Raw genomic sequence first — 18599 nt, 5'->3', positions numbered from 1 at the left:
AGAACAAGTTGTTCTGGATCGATTTTAGGACATTTATTCTGATCAAATCAGTTGTTTAAAAGGAACTAAACTGAAAGTGCAACATTTGCATAATTATTACGTATAAACTATGTTAGACACACCTTAACTGCATAATTCTCAACCGGCCAAAAATTTTGATCAGGTGGAAAACCAAATTTACATAAAGACCCTTCAACCGAAACTCTCGACGGACATCTGCGAACATAGACGAATACTGAACACAAGAAACACTTATGAATCACGTAGATCACGCATATACCAGGAAAGAGCGAAATATCATAGACGCAAAATGTACATACTGGCTGTGCACATGGCCTTAAAAAAAGCTGAGTTGTTATTAACAGTCACATTGACTTCTGTGACAAATGTATGGGGATTTTTTTAAGGTTCATTGTTCTTTGTACTGAAGAGATCTGTCAGGCACCTATTAAGTATTCTCATTATTTATATAGAAAATACCAGCTCTGTGGTGTCTGTTTCTTCACTGAAACCTGTGAATTCCACCCAAACAGTTACTGCAATAATCAGCTGCATTTTGTCCAGCTGCTGCTCTGGGGCATAAGAGACCCCCCTCCCCCAGGGAGAGGAGTGAGGGAGGGAGGTTGGCCACTGACTAAGTGAGGCTCTGCACTCACACATCAGAGAGAGCTTTCTATCTCTGGGTCATTTGTGCTGATCCACCTCCCATTGTGTATCTATCAGTCGGCTATTTTGGCTCTGGGAAAGCAAAGGCAAGCCAACTTGTCATCACATCCCTTTGGGTCAAAATAATAGGCTGTTGCTATGTGTTAGCAGCTAAATGGACCTTTCTCATGCAGTGGATCTGAGCTGAATCCACACATCTGTTGAGAGACAACATTAGCACTCATATGGTATAAAAAGCTTGTGCTTCTCAAATAGAGAGTGTTCTGCCAGGGTAGATATTCAGGGCAAATGTTAAGTAACATTACAATTGCCACAAAAAGATGCATTCAGTTCATCACGAAGAAGGCAATCTAACATCAAGAGAAAACTTGGGCCATTTTCAACAGGAAGCCTGTTGCATTACAGTGAAGCTTGAGCTAAAGCATAGTTTCTGCAGAGCGGCATTAGTTCATTAGTGTTACGGAAAGACAGGCAGACGGCTGGTTCCATGTGCAGCAGTCGGATTGACAGAGCAGGAGTCTGACCCGACTATAAGTCCGTAGAGCTAAGGCAGGGCCGGGCAGCCAGAGGTCAAACCAGAGCACCGCAGTTTCACAGCACAGGCTTCGGTAATCGAGGTTATAGCCGTGGGTCGGCTGAACCTCGGCAGGTGGCAGACAAACAAGTCAGGTTCCGGAGTCGGTGCAGAATCAAGGTCAGCTCTGTGTGCTGCTTAAGTCTCAGACTGATTACTGCGGCGTCCCAGGTGGATGACTGTTGATGGGATCCAGGTGGGAGATGTAGTGAGTCAATAATGGTGGGGTGGCTCCCGCTGGTGACCAAGAGGGGGTGACAGAGCTCTGACTCCTGACGATTCGAAATTCACCCCGAGTTGTGGGCGGAACTGTTTGCGTGGAGAAAGCCCACCCCCACTTCCCGTCACTCCTCTGTTTAAACGCTCTACCACCAGCAACTTAACAAAAATAGTGGGTTTTGAGCCAGATGCCAGCTCAGACAAAGAAAACAAAGATGTACGAGGATCTGTTTGTCTCTACAATGGCTGAATGGCTCAGTTGGTTGTAGGACTGGTGCACAGGAAACCTTGGTGCCATTCCCTTTAGCATTGAGCTAAAATGAATCCAGTGTGGGTCCCTTTGTACCCATTTGGGTCTCCCTGTGCCTTGAAAATACAGGGTTGTTTCAAGAAGGGCAACCTGCAGAAAAAACTTTGCCGAACCACCTGTGGCAACCCCTGATGGAATGTAACAAAAGGTGAATGACAACATGGATCTATTGGTCTACAAGTTGATGCATCAGAATGGAGCTTGAGCCCCGCCGAGTGTATTTTCTACATCACAAACACAATCTTTTTCAAACAGCATTTTAGTCGTCTGCTCCTCATTCGCAACAATTTGTATAAATACTCAGAAATACAATTTTAAGATTAATTTCAATATTAAATGTCCCTTATTATCAGAAACACGCCGGAACAACATATTAAAAAACTAAAAACTAGAGGTTTATTTAAGATCGTTTTTAAAAACCTCTAATAAATTGCAGTGGCTCACTCATGAACATGTTTGTGCATGAATGTTCCTGAGGGGGGGCAATAAACATGCATTTCTCCACCAGTCAGGACTTCGAACAACTTTTGTGAAAAGTCGAGGCAACAGTGGAACAATAGAGATTTAGTATAAATACCAGGGAAAGTTCACTCTAATTTGAGTATTTTATTGTAATTTTGAGCCAATAAATAGCATCATTTCTTTTTGTTTTCTGCAAAGCAGTGTCTGTCTCCTGTAAAATTTAATGTGCTCAATTCTGTTCTTGAGCTCTTTGTCATTGTGTGTTTCATTTATGAAACAAACAAACCAAAAAACAACAGCCCTGTCTCAGTTGACCTTATACAGACGAAATAATAGAGACAGAAGAAAAAACAAGTGCACTGTGAAGAAAATGAAAAGCAGCACAGAAACAGCAATTTCAACTTTACCAAAGCAAACAATTATTGATGACATGAAAGCGCTCACTTTCAAAGCCTCCTATTTATAGACACTATGCACAAGTTATACACAGCAGGCAGATAAATCTTTAAAACATTTGAGGGACTTTAGGAATAGAACAGTGAATCTGGGATGTAAAGTTGATCGTGGTTATTTTACAAGTATACCTATTTATGCACATCTTTTGAATGTGTAAGAACAAATGACAAAAAAAAACGTTCTTTTTACTTAAAGCCTTTCCATATATTTGCATTTACTTTGGGCTTGTTCCGATCAATTATTTTGTGCTTCTAAAAATGAGTTAAAAAGAGGTACTTCTGTTATCTGTTATGTATTTATCAAGATTTTATCTACAAAAAAGTCCTTCCCAAACTAATAAATTCATCAAAAAGAAGGGTTTAATAGAATCTGAAGGTATGACGGAAAAACACCAGTGGTGATATCACAATGTCCCATTTAATGGTGTAAGCCACAGCCAGATGCTTCAAAGCAAATGCAGTTTAATACCTGAACGTCAGCAAATAAAAGCTTCAGTAAAAGCAGGTCTGAATGTCTGCTGCTCTCCGCTGTGTGCGAGTACAATGTCATGGAGGACAAACATCTGCAATGACCTTGGAAAAGTCATTATTGCTGGTAAACCACAATGCAAACGCTGAAAAGGACAAGTGGGGAAGCACTGCAATGGTCTATTTCAAATGCTGATTTCAAAACCGCAAAAATACTACGATGTCACAACCAGTAAGAACAATCAATCAATCAATCAATCAATCAATCAATCAATCAATCAATAACACGCATAACAGCGGAACTAAATTTTAAACAACTAAATCACAAACTGAATGACTTCAAACCTTACCAAGCGACATTTGAAACTGGAAAAAAAAAAGAAGGAACCCCTCCCTGCTTGTCGAGTGTGAACACCATGAGCTAAGCGCCCAATCAAGAACCTGCATTCAGCATCAAATGCCCGGTGTGTCCGTAGCTCCGAAAGTTTGAAACTGTAGACTAAAGTTTTGATTTGTTTTGTTTTTTTGACATTTGATGGCCTTTTCATTACTTTTGATTGAAGATAAATATTAACAAAATAGGGGACTGTGCTCCCCCCATACTGCCTATAACCCTGGGTTCACACTGCTTCCAGTCCATCTAGCTATGGCAGTGGACTCACATTGGTTACAGATGGCTGCAGTCCTGCTTTTGTGGTTATCCTTGTAAAAGGGATGTTGAGTATAATAACGTATGGGGCGGTTCTGGACCTCTGAGATCAGCCTCTCGTCGTCCATGGTGTTAAATGAATGATATGACGCTTTACTACACACTTTGTGACCCCGTCTCAGTGGAAATGACATAATGTTTACACCAAGGTCAACACATAGCGAGTACAGAGGAAAATGGGTTTTATTTTGAAAAATAAAACATGAGTTCTGGTTTAGGTTGTTTCATTTGTCCCAATTTCCCTTAAAAAGTGCCCTGGCTCCCTCCGGTGCCCGGCCAAACTTTGGAGCCAGCAAAACCAATTTGGAGCGCCGGAGATGCCGGATGGGACTGGGTGTAGTGTGAGCCCAGGGTTAATACTGGTAACCTTACACATTAATGTTGTGGGGAGGACTGAACCTGCAACCCGCTCAACCTGAACCACATTGTTAAAACTTTAGCTTTGTTTTATGTCTCACTAAGGCCTGCCTTAATCACTTTTTCAGCTCTACTTGTACAATTTCCTGCTGATTAGGAGAACTGGGTGTTCTCAGGGTCTGATTGACGTGAACACACCTGATCCATATAATAAGCATCAAGAGAGCAGGAATAGCTGGAAAACAAAAGCTCCACAGTTAGATACCCTATATTGGCGAAAAATACAGAAGGCCTGTACAATGAATCGCAAATTTATCATAATCGCGATATCAAGCTGTCCAATACGCATATTGCAAAAGTCGTCATAAATTGAAAAAATAATCTTTTACCAGCTTGAAGTATTGAACAAATGAAATAAATCCCTTCATCCATTTGACCAATCGGGTGGCCCCCTTTGACTTGGGTCATTTGGAGTATAATTTAAGTTATGTTGACTCTTACTTAAATTAAATTGTTGCAGTGAAATTATGTATTTAGTTTTTGTTTGTTTTTTGCTATTTGTTAACTTATCGTAAGTTATATCGTCATTGCAATACATATTGATATTGATCACTAATATTGCAAATCGCAATATTAGCGGCGATGGCAGCCCTGAAAAACAGTTTTCAAACAAATGTCTTCAATAGGTATCATAGTGGCATAGTTAGAAATGTCTCCGCATAAAAAGAGGTTCTATTTTCTGACTGGTTGTTTCTTCTCAGAGAACATGCATGTGGCTTTAAGGTGGACTGGTGATTGGGCACATGCTGTTTTTATTTTTATTTTTTTATTTTTATTTAAAAGACTTAGAATAACAATTATCTGCCAATTCTCCAGCAGGGAACATCTGTGGGTTTGTTGCCTTTTTATTATTTGCCTGTCAGAACAAAACAACATTTGTTGAGTAAATTCATTTGACCTGATTAAATCTTTACAATCTATTTTGCTTTTTAAATAAAATACGCATAATTAAACGATACTCAAACACTGATGATGGTGATCATCTTCCGCCTATTTTGCGAAGGATGTGCGCACCAGGTGCAATCTTTTGCGCTTTTGCGCATATGCAGAGAAATTCAGCTTCCTTGCCGTCAGTCCCTTTTTTCTTCTGAATACACCACAGACAGCGTGATCTCCACACATGACGTATATCCTGCAAGAACCAAACGGACTTTAAGCAGGTCACCTCTTTAAACTCCAACAGACAGAGGCGTGTTCCTCCTCAAATGTCACCTTCAGAGGAAAGTATTTCTCCTGCATGCAGAAATATTATAGAGAAATGTGGTGTTTAGTATCCTGGCTGCCTGGGAAGTCCTAAACTTTATCCGGAGATTGTGGTTTGTTAGGGCAGCTGGGCGTCCCAGAGGATCATGATGAGGAGTTTTCACTGCGCTCTGGGAATCAAAGTTAAGCCTTTGACGTGCCCTTCTTCCTGACAGACTGAGTTCGACTTGCACTGGTCTGTTGCAGCAGAGGAACCCCTGTCAGAATCCCCACGGGGCATCCCCGATCTTCCACGCACGAGCCGGGAGGTCAACCGCCACCGTTTAGGCTCGCCGCTTACTTTTGAGCCCCGCTTCCGCTGCGCTCCCAGCGGCCATGCGCAACAAGAATCTCGGCGGAGTGAGACGTCAATCAGCATGCACCGCGACAGGCATGCCTTCTGCAGAGAGGCACCTCTGCGTGCGCGCACAGCTTCTGCTTTGGCTTCACAGAGAATTCAAAAGGAAACAGGCACGAAACAGGATCACGCGCAAAGGGGAAATGGAGAATGGATGTACCTGTAACTCCACACTGTAGCTCTGACAGACGTGCGTCGGGAACACTGCCAGCTGATTTTGCACTTGGAGGGAAATAGTATAATCCATTAACCGGAAAGATGCTGAAGTGAGACAGACTGCGCGTGAGCCGCGTCTGCTGCTGCTGCTGCTGCTGGTAGCGGCACTACACTGTAGTACAATCTGCCGCCTCTCTCCGCCCCGCCGCGCTCCCATTGGCTGCGCCGCCGCCGCACATCAGCCGTGGCCAGAAGACCTGAAGCCGACGGCGGCAGCTGTCATCTGCCAGGATCACCTGCAGACCGTTCCCACTGAGCCCCAGCAGAGGGGAGCCAGGATGGATGCAGAGCAGAGGACAGCTGAAACACTGACAGCAATACTACCAAAACAGTCTTTCAGATGCTCAGAATCCGGCTTTGATGAAAGTTTAAAGATATCTTAATCCACAGTACAGGACTGCGTTATGTAAGACTTACTTCGATCATCTTTTGATCTATTTTCAAATAGTTCCCAGTGGTCTTTTAATTATGATTATTCTGTTTTTAAGCGAAACTGAGAAATTTCAATGTGTTGTAATTTCTGCAGAGCGGCAAAAGTTCACCTTTGACTTATTATGAAGCAACCCCGCCCCCCTTCCCCTTCCCTGAGAGCTCGAGCAGGGCGCTTGTGGCACCTGGGGTATTCTCTGTTATAATTACAATCTTTTTCCAACAGCATTATTTTCCTCTGCCCTCGATTCACAAAGATTTAAATAAAGAAATACCGGTACTCAGAAATGCAAGTTTGAACTTAATTTTCTTTATATGTGTCCTCCATCATCAGATAAATGCTACAAGAACATGTTAAAAATCACCATTTTAATCAGAGTGGGGTTTTAAGCTGTCCGGAAACTTTTGACCAGTCAGAGGCTTTAACTTTAGGATTTAAACTGTTTTTAGATCCCCTGTCTGTCACTACCAGTCTTTTGTAGATATTTTCAAAATAAATCAACCTGATCTCTCAATGTCATCCTTGTCTTCCGTGTGTTACAGTCAACGCTTCAGTGTAGTGATGAGGCTAAAAACTTTACGATATCTTCTCCCAGACTCGACCTGAGCGTTTACTTTATAAACACATTTTTGGCCAAGTTTTCAGGATCAAATTTGTTGTGCATCAACAGAGGCAGCAGATGCAAATTTGACTCATGAATCACGTTCGGTGTGAACGCAGCATTACGCTGGATTTGGTGGATTTGTACAGAAATGTCTTTTTTTCTCCCAAAAATCCAATTTATACTCTGGAGCAAGTTATATATGTTTGGTTTTTTTTCTTCTGTATTATGCATTTTTTTGGCTCCTTCAACTTATACCGTATTTTCCGGACTATAAGTCGCCCTTTTTTTCATAGTTTGCCAAGGGGTGCAACTTATACTCCGCAGCGACTTATATTAGAAATAAATTGAAATAAATACATTGTTAACCCTCCTGTTATGTTCATTTGTGAGGAACAGAGATGATGTTCCTGGGTCAATTTGATGTATGAGGTATGTTAAGTGTTAAGAGTATGTTAAGTGACTCAGAGAATCAGCAAACTTTTTTTACAGTAAGATCTTGAAGGCTAAGAACATAATATTCTATATTCCAATGATTTCATAGATTCAAAAATGCAATAAAAATGACAACTGTTTCTACAAATACAGGATGAAAACAGAGTATTAGTTCGCCAATGATGCTTCATGAAAGGAATAAATAAATAAGTATGAGAAAGAATTACTGTGAAATTATTAGATAACCAGTCTGCTATGATTGTGTCATATGAGGTTGTGCGTCATATGAGGTTGTGCAAGTTATTAGTTCTTGGTAATACTCCAGTGCGACTTATACTCTGGAAAATACAGTAATCATAATTAAAACACCATTGGGAACGTTTTAAAAATAGATCAAAAGTTGATCAGAGTGGGTCTTTAAAGAGCAAAAGCATAGAGGAATTGACAATCAGCACAAGAGACGGGCAGCCACAGAAATATCTTAAAGGCACAGCTTGTGTTGTTCAACCTCATCACTCCTCTCAGCAAAATGTAGTACACTGGAGGTTTATTTTTTAAGTGTACTTGAGTATTAGTATAGCAAATATGCTGTAGACCATCTACGTATAGTGTTGGAATTATACTAACTTAGTACCTCTTCGGAACGTTTTAAGTAAACTGCCTTCCTTTTAGTATTGACTAAATTATTATATTATTGTATTGTATTTGTGTAGTACACTTAAGTAAACTCCTGTAAAACAAAAATATAGATATATATCCAACATTTTTATTTGTATTTTTTAAATTATACAATGGGCTGCACGGTGGGGCAGTGGTTAGCGCTCTTGCCTCACAGCAAGAAGGCCTTTTGTTCAAGTCCCAGCTGGGGGACCTGGACCAGAACATCAATGGGGGCCCTTTCTGTGTGGGTTTCCTCCGGGGACTCCGGCTTCCTCCCACCGTCCAAAAAACATGCTTCGTAGGTTCATTGGTCACTCCATATTGTCCCTAGGTGTGAATGTGAGAGTGCATGGGTGTGTGATATGTGTGATATGTGTGACCCTGCGACAGACTGGCGAGCTGTCCAGGGTGCCCCTGCCTTCGCCCACAAGTGGCCGGGATAGGCTCCAGCAGCCCCGTGACCCCAAAAGGGACAAACGGAAGAAGATGAATGAATGAATATACAATGTTATTTTCCAAGAATAATTTAGGTTTTTGAGTGTTTATTTTCCTCAAGAATCATTGGCAGTTTTCAAAAATGCATGCTCTGAAGTCATTTTTGTTTTAATTAAGTAAAACAATATTTAGTCTAGTCTAGACAGGTAAGTCAATATTTAGGCTAGTCTGCAGCTCACCGCTCCCCCCAGGGGATGGGTCAAAATGCAGAGAAGAATTTCATCCATTGTGGGATAAATAAAGTATCAATTGTTATTATTTATCCGTGCAGTAATCTATTCTGTAGAGGTAAACTGAACAATAAATTAATCTAAAGCTTTAGGTTGGGCTCACGCTACCATCATGCTGCCCTTAGTAACGCACATTCAAGCGACCACTTCCGATAAAAAAAGATGTAAAAACACAAAAATGCACGCTTTGGACATTTTCGTTCAGAACTCACGTGGTCAAGTTTCTAAAACCGTTTTAAGGCCCAATGGACAAAATTTGCAGCAAGTTTGACCAATCAGGGGCTCCGATTTAGTTGGGATGTATGGATGGTGTCCCTTTTCATTCAGGGTCCCTTTTTATTCAACTGTTTGAAAATTGATCCTGGAGGAGAATTAAGATTAGCTAGATTTGCACCTCTTTGATATTTTACAAAAAGTCTCTTCTAACTGCAAATGGTGGACATGCGTTAGTAAGTAATAGAAAAAATTGGAGAAGAAGCCCCTCCCTGCATGTCCAGTGTGAACCCGATGGATTAAAAGAGTGTTCAAGAACCCATGTTTAGGGTGTCCCTGTGTGTCACATCCCCGGTGTGAATGTAGCTTCATTGATCTATTTCTGACTGTCCTTTGAGATTCGACTTTGCAAAACAATAACTATGCAAAAGTAGCTGTTTTGTAGTTGATTGGTTCATAGTGGGAACAAAACAACAAAGAAAAATCAGTGAGCCAAAATCTTTGATGTGCCCTTGAATGCAGTGTCCACTGTCTACATGGTTAGAAATGGACTGTCTTGACAATGTTTGCATGAGGAACCATTCCTATTTCCATATTCAGGAGTTACGTGAAGACTGCAGGTACACAACTGACTCCTTCAAGCTAACAAAATCTAATCTGACCACCCACATAACCTCCAAGTGAAAGAGAGCACTGGCCTCACCAGCACGCCACCCTTCAGTCTCTGAAGAGCTCTCCTTTGATCACAGCTGCATGTTGGCCACTGAACGGAGCTATGGGCTGAGAAATTGTGTCAGCCCCAGATGATCCATTTTTGTTCCATTTATGGATCCTTTGCTACTTATGCACAGCTTTGCAAGAGAATATATTCATGATATGCATTACGGAGGAGTGGTTGTCATTGAGCATGGAATAGAATTTTCCCTGTTTTACATAATTTCTAAAACTGGATTCCCACCTCCTTGAAAGACTTTGTATATTAGCTATGTTTGCATCACTGCACCTTTAATTTCATACAAGATTGCAGTTTCATTAAAACTAAAGAACAAGCATAACTACTTAAGAACTGTTAATTGTAGGTCATCCCTAAAAACTGAAGATTTGTGGATAAAATAAACTTTATTTCACCTGGTTCTCTGGGATGCAGAAACCTTCTGTTTACACAGTTCAGCAAGTATTAATCCCACCATCATTCAATCTCTGGTAGCTCATAGCAACTAGAATCATAGCACAAGACTGTCCTCACAAGAACATTAAATAAAGAAAAGTCCACTACTGCTCATTTTGCATTGTTTTTCTTTGCAAATTATCTGATAGAAACAAATTGAAAGACAAAAACGAAGTCAGTTAATCAGCTATACTAGAAGGCTCAATCTTTTAAACCTATAAAGTACATTTGCTTTATTTTAGAGAAATATACATTCTTTCTCTCAGCAAACATTTCATTTAACCACTACTAATCCACTTAACATTCCATCTAACAAAGTAAACAAAATTTGAATAAACTTCTTATCTATAATTTTTGGTTATAACCAGCCTGTTAACTCACCTGAATGCTTCAGATGAGAAGTTCACATTTCTTTCAGGTCTGTGAGCTCATCTTTTCATCTGTTTCTGTGACCGCAGAAGTCTATAAAAACTACTTTAAGATTGATTTACTATCAATTAAAAGAAACAAAATATTTTAAATCTAATGTGGCTAGACAAATTAATTTGGGTATTTTACTTCTGAGTAATGTTTGTCTTCTCTAAGAGGTTAATGTGAAGTTCCTGGATTAAAAAAAACACAATAAAATCAAAAAACCCAAATGTTCCCCCATCCCCATCCCTTGGTGGGGAGGGTGATTGGACATCACTGTGAGTAATCAGGAGATGTCCTGTCAGTGCCTTACCCGCCAATTTCAACTGCACCGCCTTAGTACACACACCCTTTACCCCTCAAAATATACACTCCAACACAAACACACATATATGCACACACACACTCTCACAAACACACACACATGCATTTCAAAAGGAAGGTGGGACCTCGGACCATCTGTCCCATACCTCATCCCTGGTAGTGATTTCTGGGATTTAACTTTGGCTTTTGTTTCACTTAATGCACCTCACTGTCGGAGCGCCTAAACCAGGGGTGTCAAACTCATTTTGGTTCGGGGGCCACATTCAACCCGTCTGATCTCAAGTGGGCCGGACCAGTAGCGTAAAGGCAAAATAAAGATTTATTCTTGTTTTATTTCCCAATTGGAAAACATGCCTCAACCAACATGGTAGCCTAATCATTTCTTATTACACATTCATTCACAGAGGCCAATGGATCTTAAATAACATTAATTTCACATTAAAAAATATTGGTTTATTCAATTTTATACAGACTGAATATTTTAAATCTGACACTGAAGCAATCCTGATAATAAATTCAAGAGGGGCTACAGAAAAAAAATGAAACACCTTCCTAAAATGTATACGTCCAAACGATGACAAAATTACACTAAATTAAACTTGCAAACATTTGTGAACATAAGAGTTTGGAGTTAACCTCCTTTCTCTCCTGAAACTTCACCAGACCGTTAATATCACGATCCAAATCCTGTGCAGAAACACATTTACTGTCATTCAAGTGTGCAAAACACAATGAAATGTCCATTATTATTATCATTCATTATTATAAGAATCTTTTCCTGGTTTCTGCCTAAATTTTGTGGCAACACCTGCCTTCTTCCTGCCCTTTGATGGAGCGCCATCAGTGACCAAAATTACTTAATGTGACCAGGTCACTCCAACATTGTCCAGCACAGTAAATAGAGTGCTGACTATGTCATCAGTAGTTGTGGTGTTCATCAACTCCAGAAACTCCACCATGATGGTCTCTTCAACACCTCTAATAAATATGCACAGCTGTACATATCTGTGATGTTGGGGCTTTCATCAATAGTGACTGAAAACACAACAAATGACTGGATTCCTTCATATGGCTGCCCATGTTTCCTCAGAGATGTTGGATCTGGAGTCGTAATTCTTGACAGACTCATGTTTAAGGTCGACTGCTTTTTGGGAACAAGACTTCTGCAGCCTTCAGCATTTTTCAATAAGTTCACCATCAGAAAATGGATTGGATGTTTGCTCCAACTTGTTTACAATAAGGTAGCTAGCTGTCACTGCTCCATCACTGACGTCACGGCTGCAGTAAATCCAGATGGTTATTTATCGGTCCAGCTAATAGTTGCTAAATCTTTTTTTTCTTAACTGCAAATGGTGTACCTTTTCTTTGTGGACAGTCTCATAGTGGAGCTGAATGTTATATTCTTGGAGAACCTGTTGAAGACATATGAAGCATGCAGGTTTGCATTAAGCTCCGTGAACAAATGAAACGCTTTCCATTTTCTCAGGACTTCACTTCAACATTTTTTTTCTTTTTGACAACTTTTTGGTCATTAGGGTGTCACTACTGATCATTCTAATAGCAACGAAACAATGGTGAGGCTCAAAGGGAACCTAACCACTGCCTACCCAGACACAGGGCTGTTAGGTTTCGTTTTTGGCACATGCAGAGTTGTGTTGTTTCACCTGTTAAGCTTTTCCTTTTCTCCCCCTAGTGGCAGAATTGCGCATTTAGGTTATTTCTTTAAAAAATCATAACCCGCCACAGGAATGGACTAGAAACTTGCTTTCCTTTTTAAACATCCTTATGATTTTTACTCTTCATGTATGGGCCGGACTAAACCACTTGGTGGGCCGTATGTTTGACACCCCTGGCCTAAACAAAATTCCGAGCTCTGAAGCAGCTTTTTGTCTGTCTCATGCTTCTATTTCAAAGCCTTTTTTTTTTGCAATGATCCATTCTGTAGCAAGAAGATATCCATCATGCCAAAAGGCCACACTGAAATTTAAACAAAAACTACAATAAGCTCTCTGAATTGGTGTTGTCTCAGGTCACTCTGATGTTCAGACAGAGGAGACAACACACTGAGAGCTGGCATGCAGCAGTGGAGCCAGAAAATCCTGACATGTGAAATATGAGCATCACTGATGAAGGTAACAGAGGGATAGGCAAACAGGGTCCTCTCTGTCCCACTCACACAGACATACATACTGTGTAACTCAACTGCCTTTCACTAATTTCCCTTCCTTCTTTGCTCACATCAGAATCCAGGACATATTTAGTCTTTTGTCACGTTTCATTTGTCTACAAAGAGCAAAAAAAAAAAAAAAAAAAAAAAGCAAACACTTGTAATTCTGACCTCTAATCATGCAGAATGAGTCAAATTTCATGCAGAGATTCTAAACTGTGACTGCAGGCCCTTTGAAAATTATAGCTAATAAAAGACCAAGACTTTGTGTAAGATATGGATCCAGGCTTGGTAAACAAAAGAACCCCATTTTAGACTTTTCAGAATAGGATGACAGCAGATGTCCTTGGGAAGGCTTTTTTTTTTCTCTGTAGACAAAGTATCAGACTAAAATGAAACATTCAATTCATTGTTTTTTTTTTGTTTTTAACTTGTCCTGTCCAACAGCTAGGCAGGCAGATGAGAGCTGAGGGCCTCTTGTGTTGGACATATTTTACTTTAACAAGAGGGGTTATTAATCTTCAGACAAACCAAAGGTGTGACTGAACAAACCCCTTTTGTAATTGAGGCCAAACTTTATTCATTTCAACCATGATTGAAAATCTTTGGTGTTGGACCGGACGGAAAAGGAAAGAAGGGAAGAAGAGGGAGGGATGTCAGAGGGGGGGGAATAGTGAGAGGGGGGGGGTAAGACCATGAAGCAGCATAGAGCAGACAGGTTTACTGGTTGTTTATCGTTACGGTACAGTTCAAATGTAGTACAAAAAGGGCGGGGCCTCTTCACACACACTCAAATATTATCAACACACCTGCTAGCTGCAAGAAATGTTCACATGTCAACATGTACACAAAACAGATAGTGTTCACACACGCATACTTATGCCTTTAAACCAACTAGTGTGAAATCTTTCATTCATTCAATCATGCAAACTACAAGTGCAAAGGTGAGCTAACACCTGTGCTCAGGTGAGTGTTTATGTTCTTCTAAAATGGATGGTGGAATGTGAAAAGAAGGAGGAGGAGCGCCCAGCCACCCCCACACCCAGACCCCCGCCGCAGCAGCAGCGGCAGCCGGAATTCCCCCAACGCCACACGGGAACAGGCAGGGAACAACCGCCCCCCGGGCGACCAAGACCGCCACCCAGGCCAGGGCCAGCAGGACCGCCGCGAGGCCCCCAGAGCCAGAGAGCAGGGAGGCGCGGAGGGAAAGAGAGCGCCACCCCAGCCCAGCCAGGAAAGCAGCCCCCCCGCCGCGCCGGAAGAGCCCAACGCAGGGCCCCACCGGAGAAGGACGCCCACAGCCCCAGACGAGCACCCCACCACCACCCAGGAGTTCCGGGCATCCCCCCGCCCCAACCCCAGGTACGAGCCAGGACCCCCCAAGGGAGACCCGCTCCGCACTCCAGGCAGCCACCCACCCGGCCCACGGTTGGTCTAGGGAGGAGCAAGGCAGGGGCCCCCCGCCCCCGCCCAGGAGGGGGGAACCCCGGGGAAGAAACATTCAATTCAGACATATTCACAGAATATTCTTCAAACACAGATAACCCTCAACATTTTTTGTCTTCATTTAAATGGCAATGTAATTTGCATTCAGCAGCACAGTTTTAAAATGCTGTTTGCTGCAGAAAGGAGTTGGAGTCTAAGTGGAGAAAACGCGTTACTGAAACTATAAAAAGTGAATCCACTTGTCACCTAAAATTGCGTTCTCTTCCCCTGAAGTTGCAGCGCTTTCACAAACCTCCCCTCCTGTGGTGTGGATTATTGACGGTCTGTTTGTTTTTAGACAAATGTATTGGAAGAAAAAAAGAAAAAACACAATATTTTTCTACTCTCCAAACCTGCAATCATCTGTTTCACTGGTGACACACCTGTGTTGTTCCTCATGGCACTTTTCTTCCCCTTTTCTCTTTTAGGATAACATAATTGAATGCAGTCCTGCATTAACTGTTCCTTTTCCATAGAAGTTACATGATAATAATCCAACATTGTTTTCCTTGGTAGCCCTTGTCTTCCTTCAGGGGTCACAGAAGAGTTTCATCCCATCACAGGCTGATAGCTTGTCTTTTGTGGACCTCCAATAAATACAAGATACCCCTGAGTCTATTGTTTCCCAGGTCAAAGGAACAATGATAAAGTAAAATGGCCACCACTGGTTGATCGGTTCAACAGCTGCCTCACCTGTCAGCCAATGCTTGCTAGAATTGATTTGTGGCCCTGAGTGGGAATCATTATAAAAAATAAAAAAAAGACTTAAAAAATAATCGGGTTGGTGTCTATCCTCTGATGATCTCATGCCTGTTATTGACCCCTACCTGCCTGGCCCTGATTTAGTTTTGTGAACTCTTACCTGAGTTAATAAACCTGCTGCATTTGGATCCAGCCGTCTGCCCTTTTCTTGTGACAGTTATCATACAACTTCTCCGGAAAAGTAACAGTTCATGCAGGAATGCATTCAGGAAGAAAAGTGCCATGAGGAACAACACAGGTGTGCCACCAGTGACACAGATGTTTGCAGGTTTGGAGAGTAGAAAAATATTCTGGTGTTTTTTTTTTCTTTTGTTCTACCAATGCATTTTTCTGAACAAAGGGACAAACATCCACACCACAGGAGAGGAGGTTTGTGACAGAGCTGCAACTTCAGGGGGAGAGAATGGAATTTTAAGGGACAAGTGGATTTACGCTTTATAGTTTCAGTTAAAGTGTTTTCTCATCCTAAATTCTGACTACTTTCTGCAGCTAACAGCATTTTCAAACTGTGCTCCTGATTTCAAAATAAATTGTCATTTCAGTCAAACAATTTCAGTGGTGGTTAGTGGTTACTGAAAAAGCCCTGGTTCAAATCCCAGCTGAGACATTTCTGGGTAGAGTTTCTTGGTGAATGTGTGGGTTTTCACCAGGGACTATAGCCTTCTCCCACAGTCAAAAGCATGCTTCATAGGTTAACCCTTGTGCTATCCTAGGCACTTTAACGTTGGGAGTTGGGTCATCTAGACCCACTAGACAGTGCTCTGAACCTTTTTTCTTCAATGATTTGTGATCTTCACTGGTGTACATGGATTACATGAAATCTTTCCACCTTTATCCACCTTTGTCATGCTAGGGAGAACACGTCAATGTAAGGGTGGGGTCATCTGAGATTGCACAAGGGTTAATTAGTATATCTAAATTGTCCCTAGGTGTGCATGTGAGTGTGTGGCCCTGCAACAGACTGGCGACCTATTTAGGGTGTACCCCACCTTTGCCCAAGAGTAGCTTGGTTGGCTCCAGCAACCCCGTAACCCCAAAAGCAATCAAGTTGGTTCTGAAAATGGATGGATGGATGGATGGATGGATGGATGGATGGATGGATGGATGGATGGATGATGGGTTTCTAACATTGTTACAGCCCCTAGTGGCTCAAAAGAAGTGATGGTAAACTACCTTTAAGGGTCGCCACATTGAAACATTTATTCATTTCAGATCCTATCCCAGCTCTGCTTCCTGCCTCTTTCGCAGAGTCTCTAAACCAACTGAATGGCTGCTCTCACCACAGTCTTCTACACATTTCCTTTCATTCGTGGCACTCTTTGGCCAAACATCAAACTTGACACCTCCTTCTACCTATTCTAACCTGCTTGCACATGCCTCTTCGCAGTTTTCCGTCAGTCTCCATTGCTCTTAATAGTTGAGCCTAAATTATCAAAGTCCTCCATCTTCTTCATCTCTGATCCCTGGAAACTCATTGTTCCACTTGAGTCACTCGTAGTCTCATATACACACAATTTTTCAACCCAGCTTTTATTGATTTCTTAGTCTAGTATCAAGATGCAATGATCCACCTGCTCTACCTTTGACTAAATGGGTCATTTTAGATATGTGTCTGCAACTTAGCTTTCTTCTTCAGCCGTTAGCTTTGGCAGCTTAAGCACATACACAGTCCTGTGATATGTGAGTTCTCTAACCTTAAGTGTAGCCTTCCTTGTCTGCTTCCATCAAGAGGGCCGACAGCTCAAAACCTCTCCAAAAGTTTACCCAAACTCCTGAAGAAAAATCTGTCCACACAGCAAGTCTGTCAGTGCACTTTGATTTTGTGCTTGTTGTAAAAGATGCTGTTAGGTCTCTTGTGGGCTTTTGCTCCAGTCTAATCTCCAAAAATAACTGAAATTAAGTCACAGTTAGAAACTGATACATTTTAGGCCCCTGTGCCTTCACATTTCTCATCACTCCACAAGCAATTTCCACACAAAATATTAAGCAATAATATATTTTTTTTTTATGATAAAAATCCAACACTAAAGCCGATGACTTGGGTTGTTGATCTGTCAAAACTTTGGTTGCCCTTTCTTTTTGTCAGTTGCATCTGTTCAGGATTAAATTAAAGTATAAATTCTGTTTTTCAACAAATTTCACAATTCTTCATTTAAAGCCCAAAGTTACAGGAGTTAAAGGAGCTACAGTTCATTCATAAAAAGGTTAATGCAGTGGCAGCTATGACTTTTTAGTAGAGAATCCCAACGGGGTTCATTTCTCAGACCAAAGGCAGATCTATCAGCCAAATGTTTTTCAATTCTGGGTCACCCCACTCTCACCAAGTGCCCTGTTGAGATACTGTACTGTATTGTTGAATCAGTGTGTGCAAGTGTTAGTGGGTTGAAAGTGCTTAAAGTGAAAATAGGTGGAGACACTCTATAGGGCCAAATTGTACAAGATTTGAATCCGTTTTTACCAGCTTGGTCCTCAATCTCCTCTGCCGTTGATGTTTTCTGTTTTGTTTGTTATAATGACACAATCGTTTGAATCAAGTGTAGCAGGGCAGGAAACTAGAGAAACCATAGAGAGAATTGGGAAATACTGTCTAAAAAATGCAGGTCTTGTGATAGAAAATTCAGCACACATCTCATTAGAAAATTGTCACATATGGTAATCATATATAAAGATCTGAGGACAGTACAACATTGTTAAGTACGGTACTTGATTGAATTGGTTGGTGCATCATCTTCCCAACACACAAGGCAATTTTGCACATGCATTGCCATTCAGAGACAACTCTGGTTTGAGTAGAACAATTACGGCTGCATGAAAAACAAACACATATTACTAATACACGTGTCTGCCGTAAATCATTGTATTTTCATTGCAAGTGGCTAAAGACCAAGCAGGAGTAGCTTTGATTCAGTCAAATGCAATGGCTTTTGATGGATTAATCTTTAAATTAGATAGGTAAGTCTGACTTTCCAAAGCTGTAAAAAGAATCTGCAATTAATTCTACAGTAGTCAACAATTAATGCATTGAGAATCTGTTGAGTTTGTTATGGTAAGTTTATTATGCCTTTTAACCTGATCTGTATCCTGTCATTGGGTGAACGACATTTCACACCATAAACAAATCA

At 41.2% G+C, this 18599-nt stretch overlaps 1 protein-coding gene across 5 annotated transcripts in view; it reads right to left on the bottom strand.

Moving 5' to 3' along the window:
- Positions 1–6422, bottom strand: part of zmat4a (zinc finger, matrin-type 4a) — a 176944-nt gene extending 170522 nt beyond the window's left edge. Inside the window, exon 1 of one of the 5 annotated variants that reach the window (XM_078952559.1) lies at positions 6041–6422. In XM_078952559.1, the coding sequence (XP_078808685.1) occupies positions 6041–6253 (213 nt within the window). In that variant the 5' untranslated portion in view covers positions 6254–6422. The remainder of the gene's footprint in view (positions 1–6040) is intronic. The other 4 variants (XM_078952558.1, XM_078952555.1, XM_078952556.1 and 1 more) reach the window with 4 other exon arrangements.
- Positions 6423–18599: the final 12177 nt, after the last annotated feature.

The sequence above is a fragment of the Oryzias latipes genome, chromosome 9 (assembly GCF_053564925.1).
Source record: "Oryzias latipes strain Hd-rR chromosome 9, Olatipes_Hd-rR_3.1".
Lineage (NCBI taxonomy): Eukaryota > Metazoa > Chordata > Actinopteri > Beloniformes > Adrianichthyidae > Oryzias > Oryzias latipes.
This window is presented reverse-complemented; position numbering and strand designations above follow the sequence as displayed.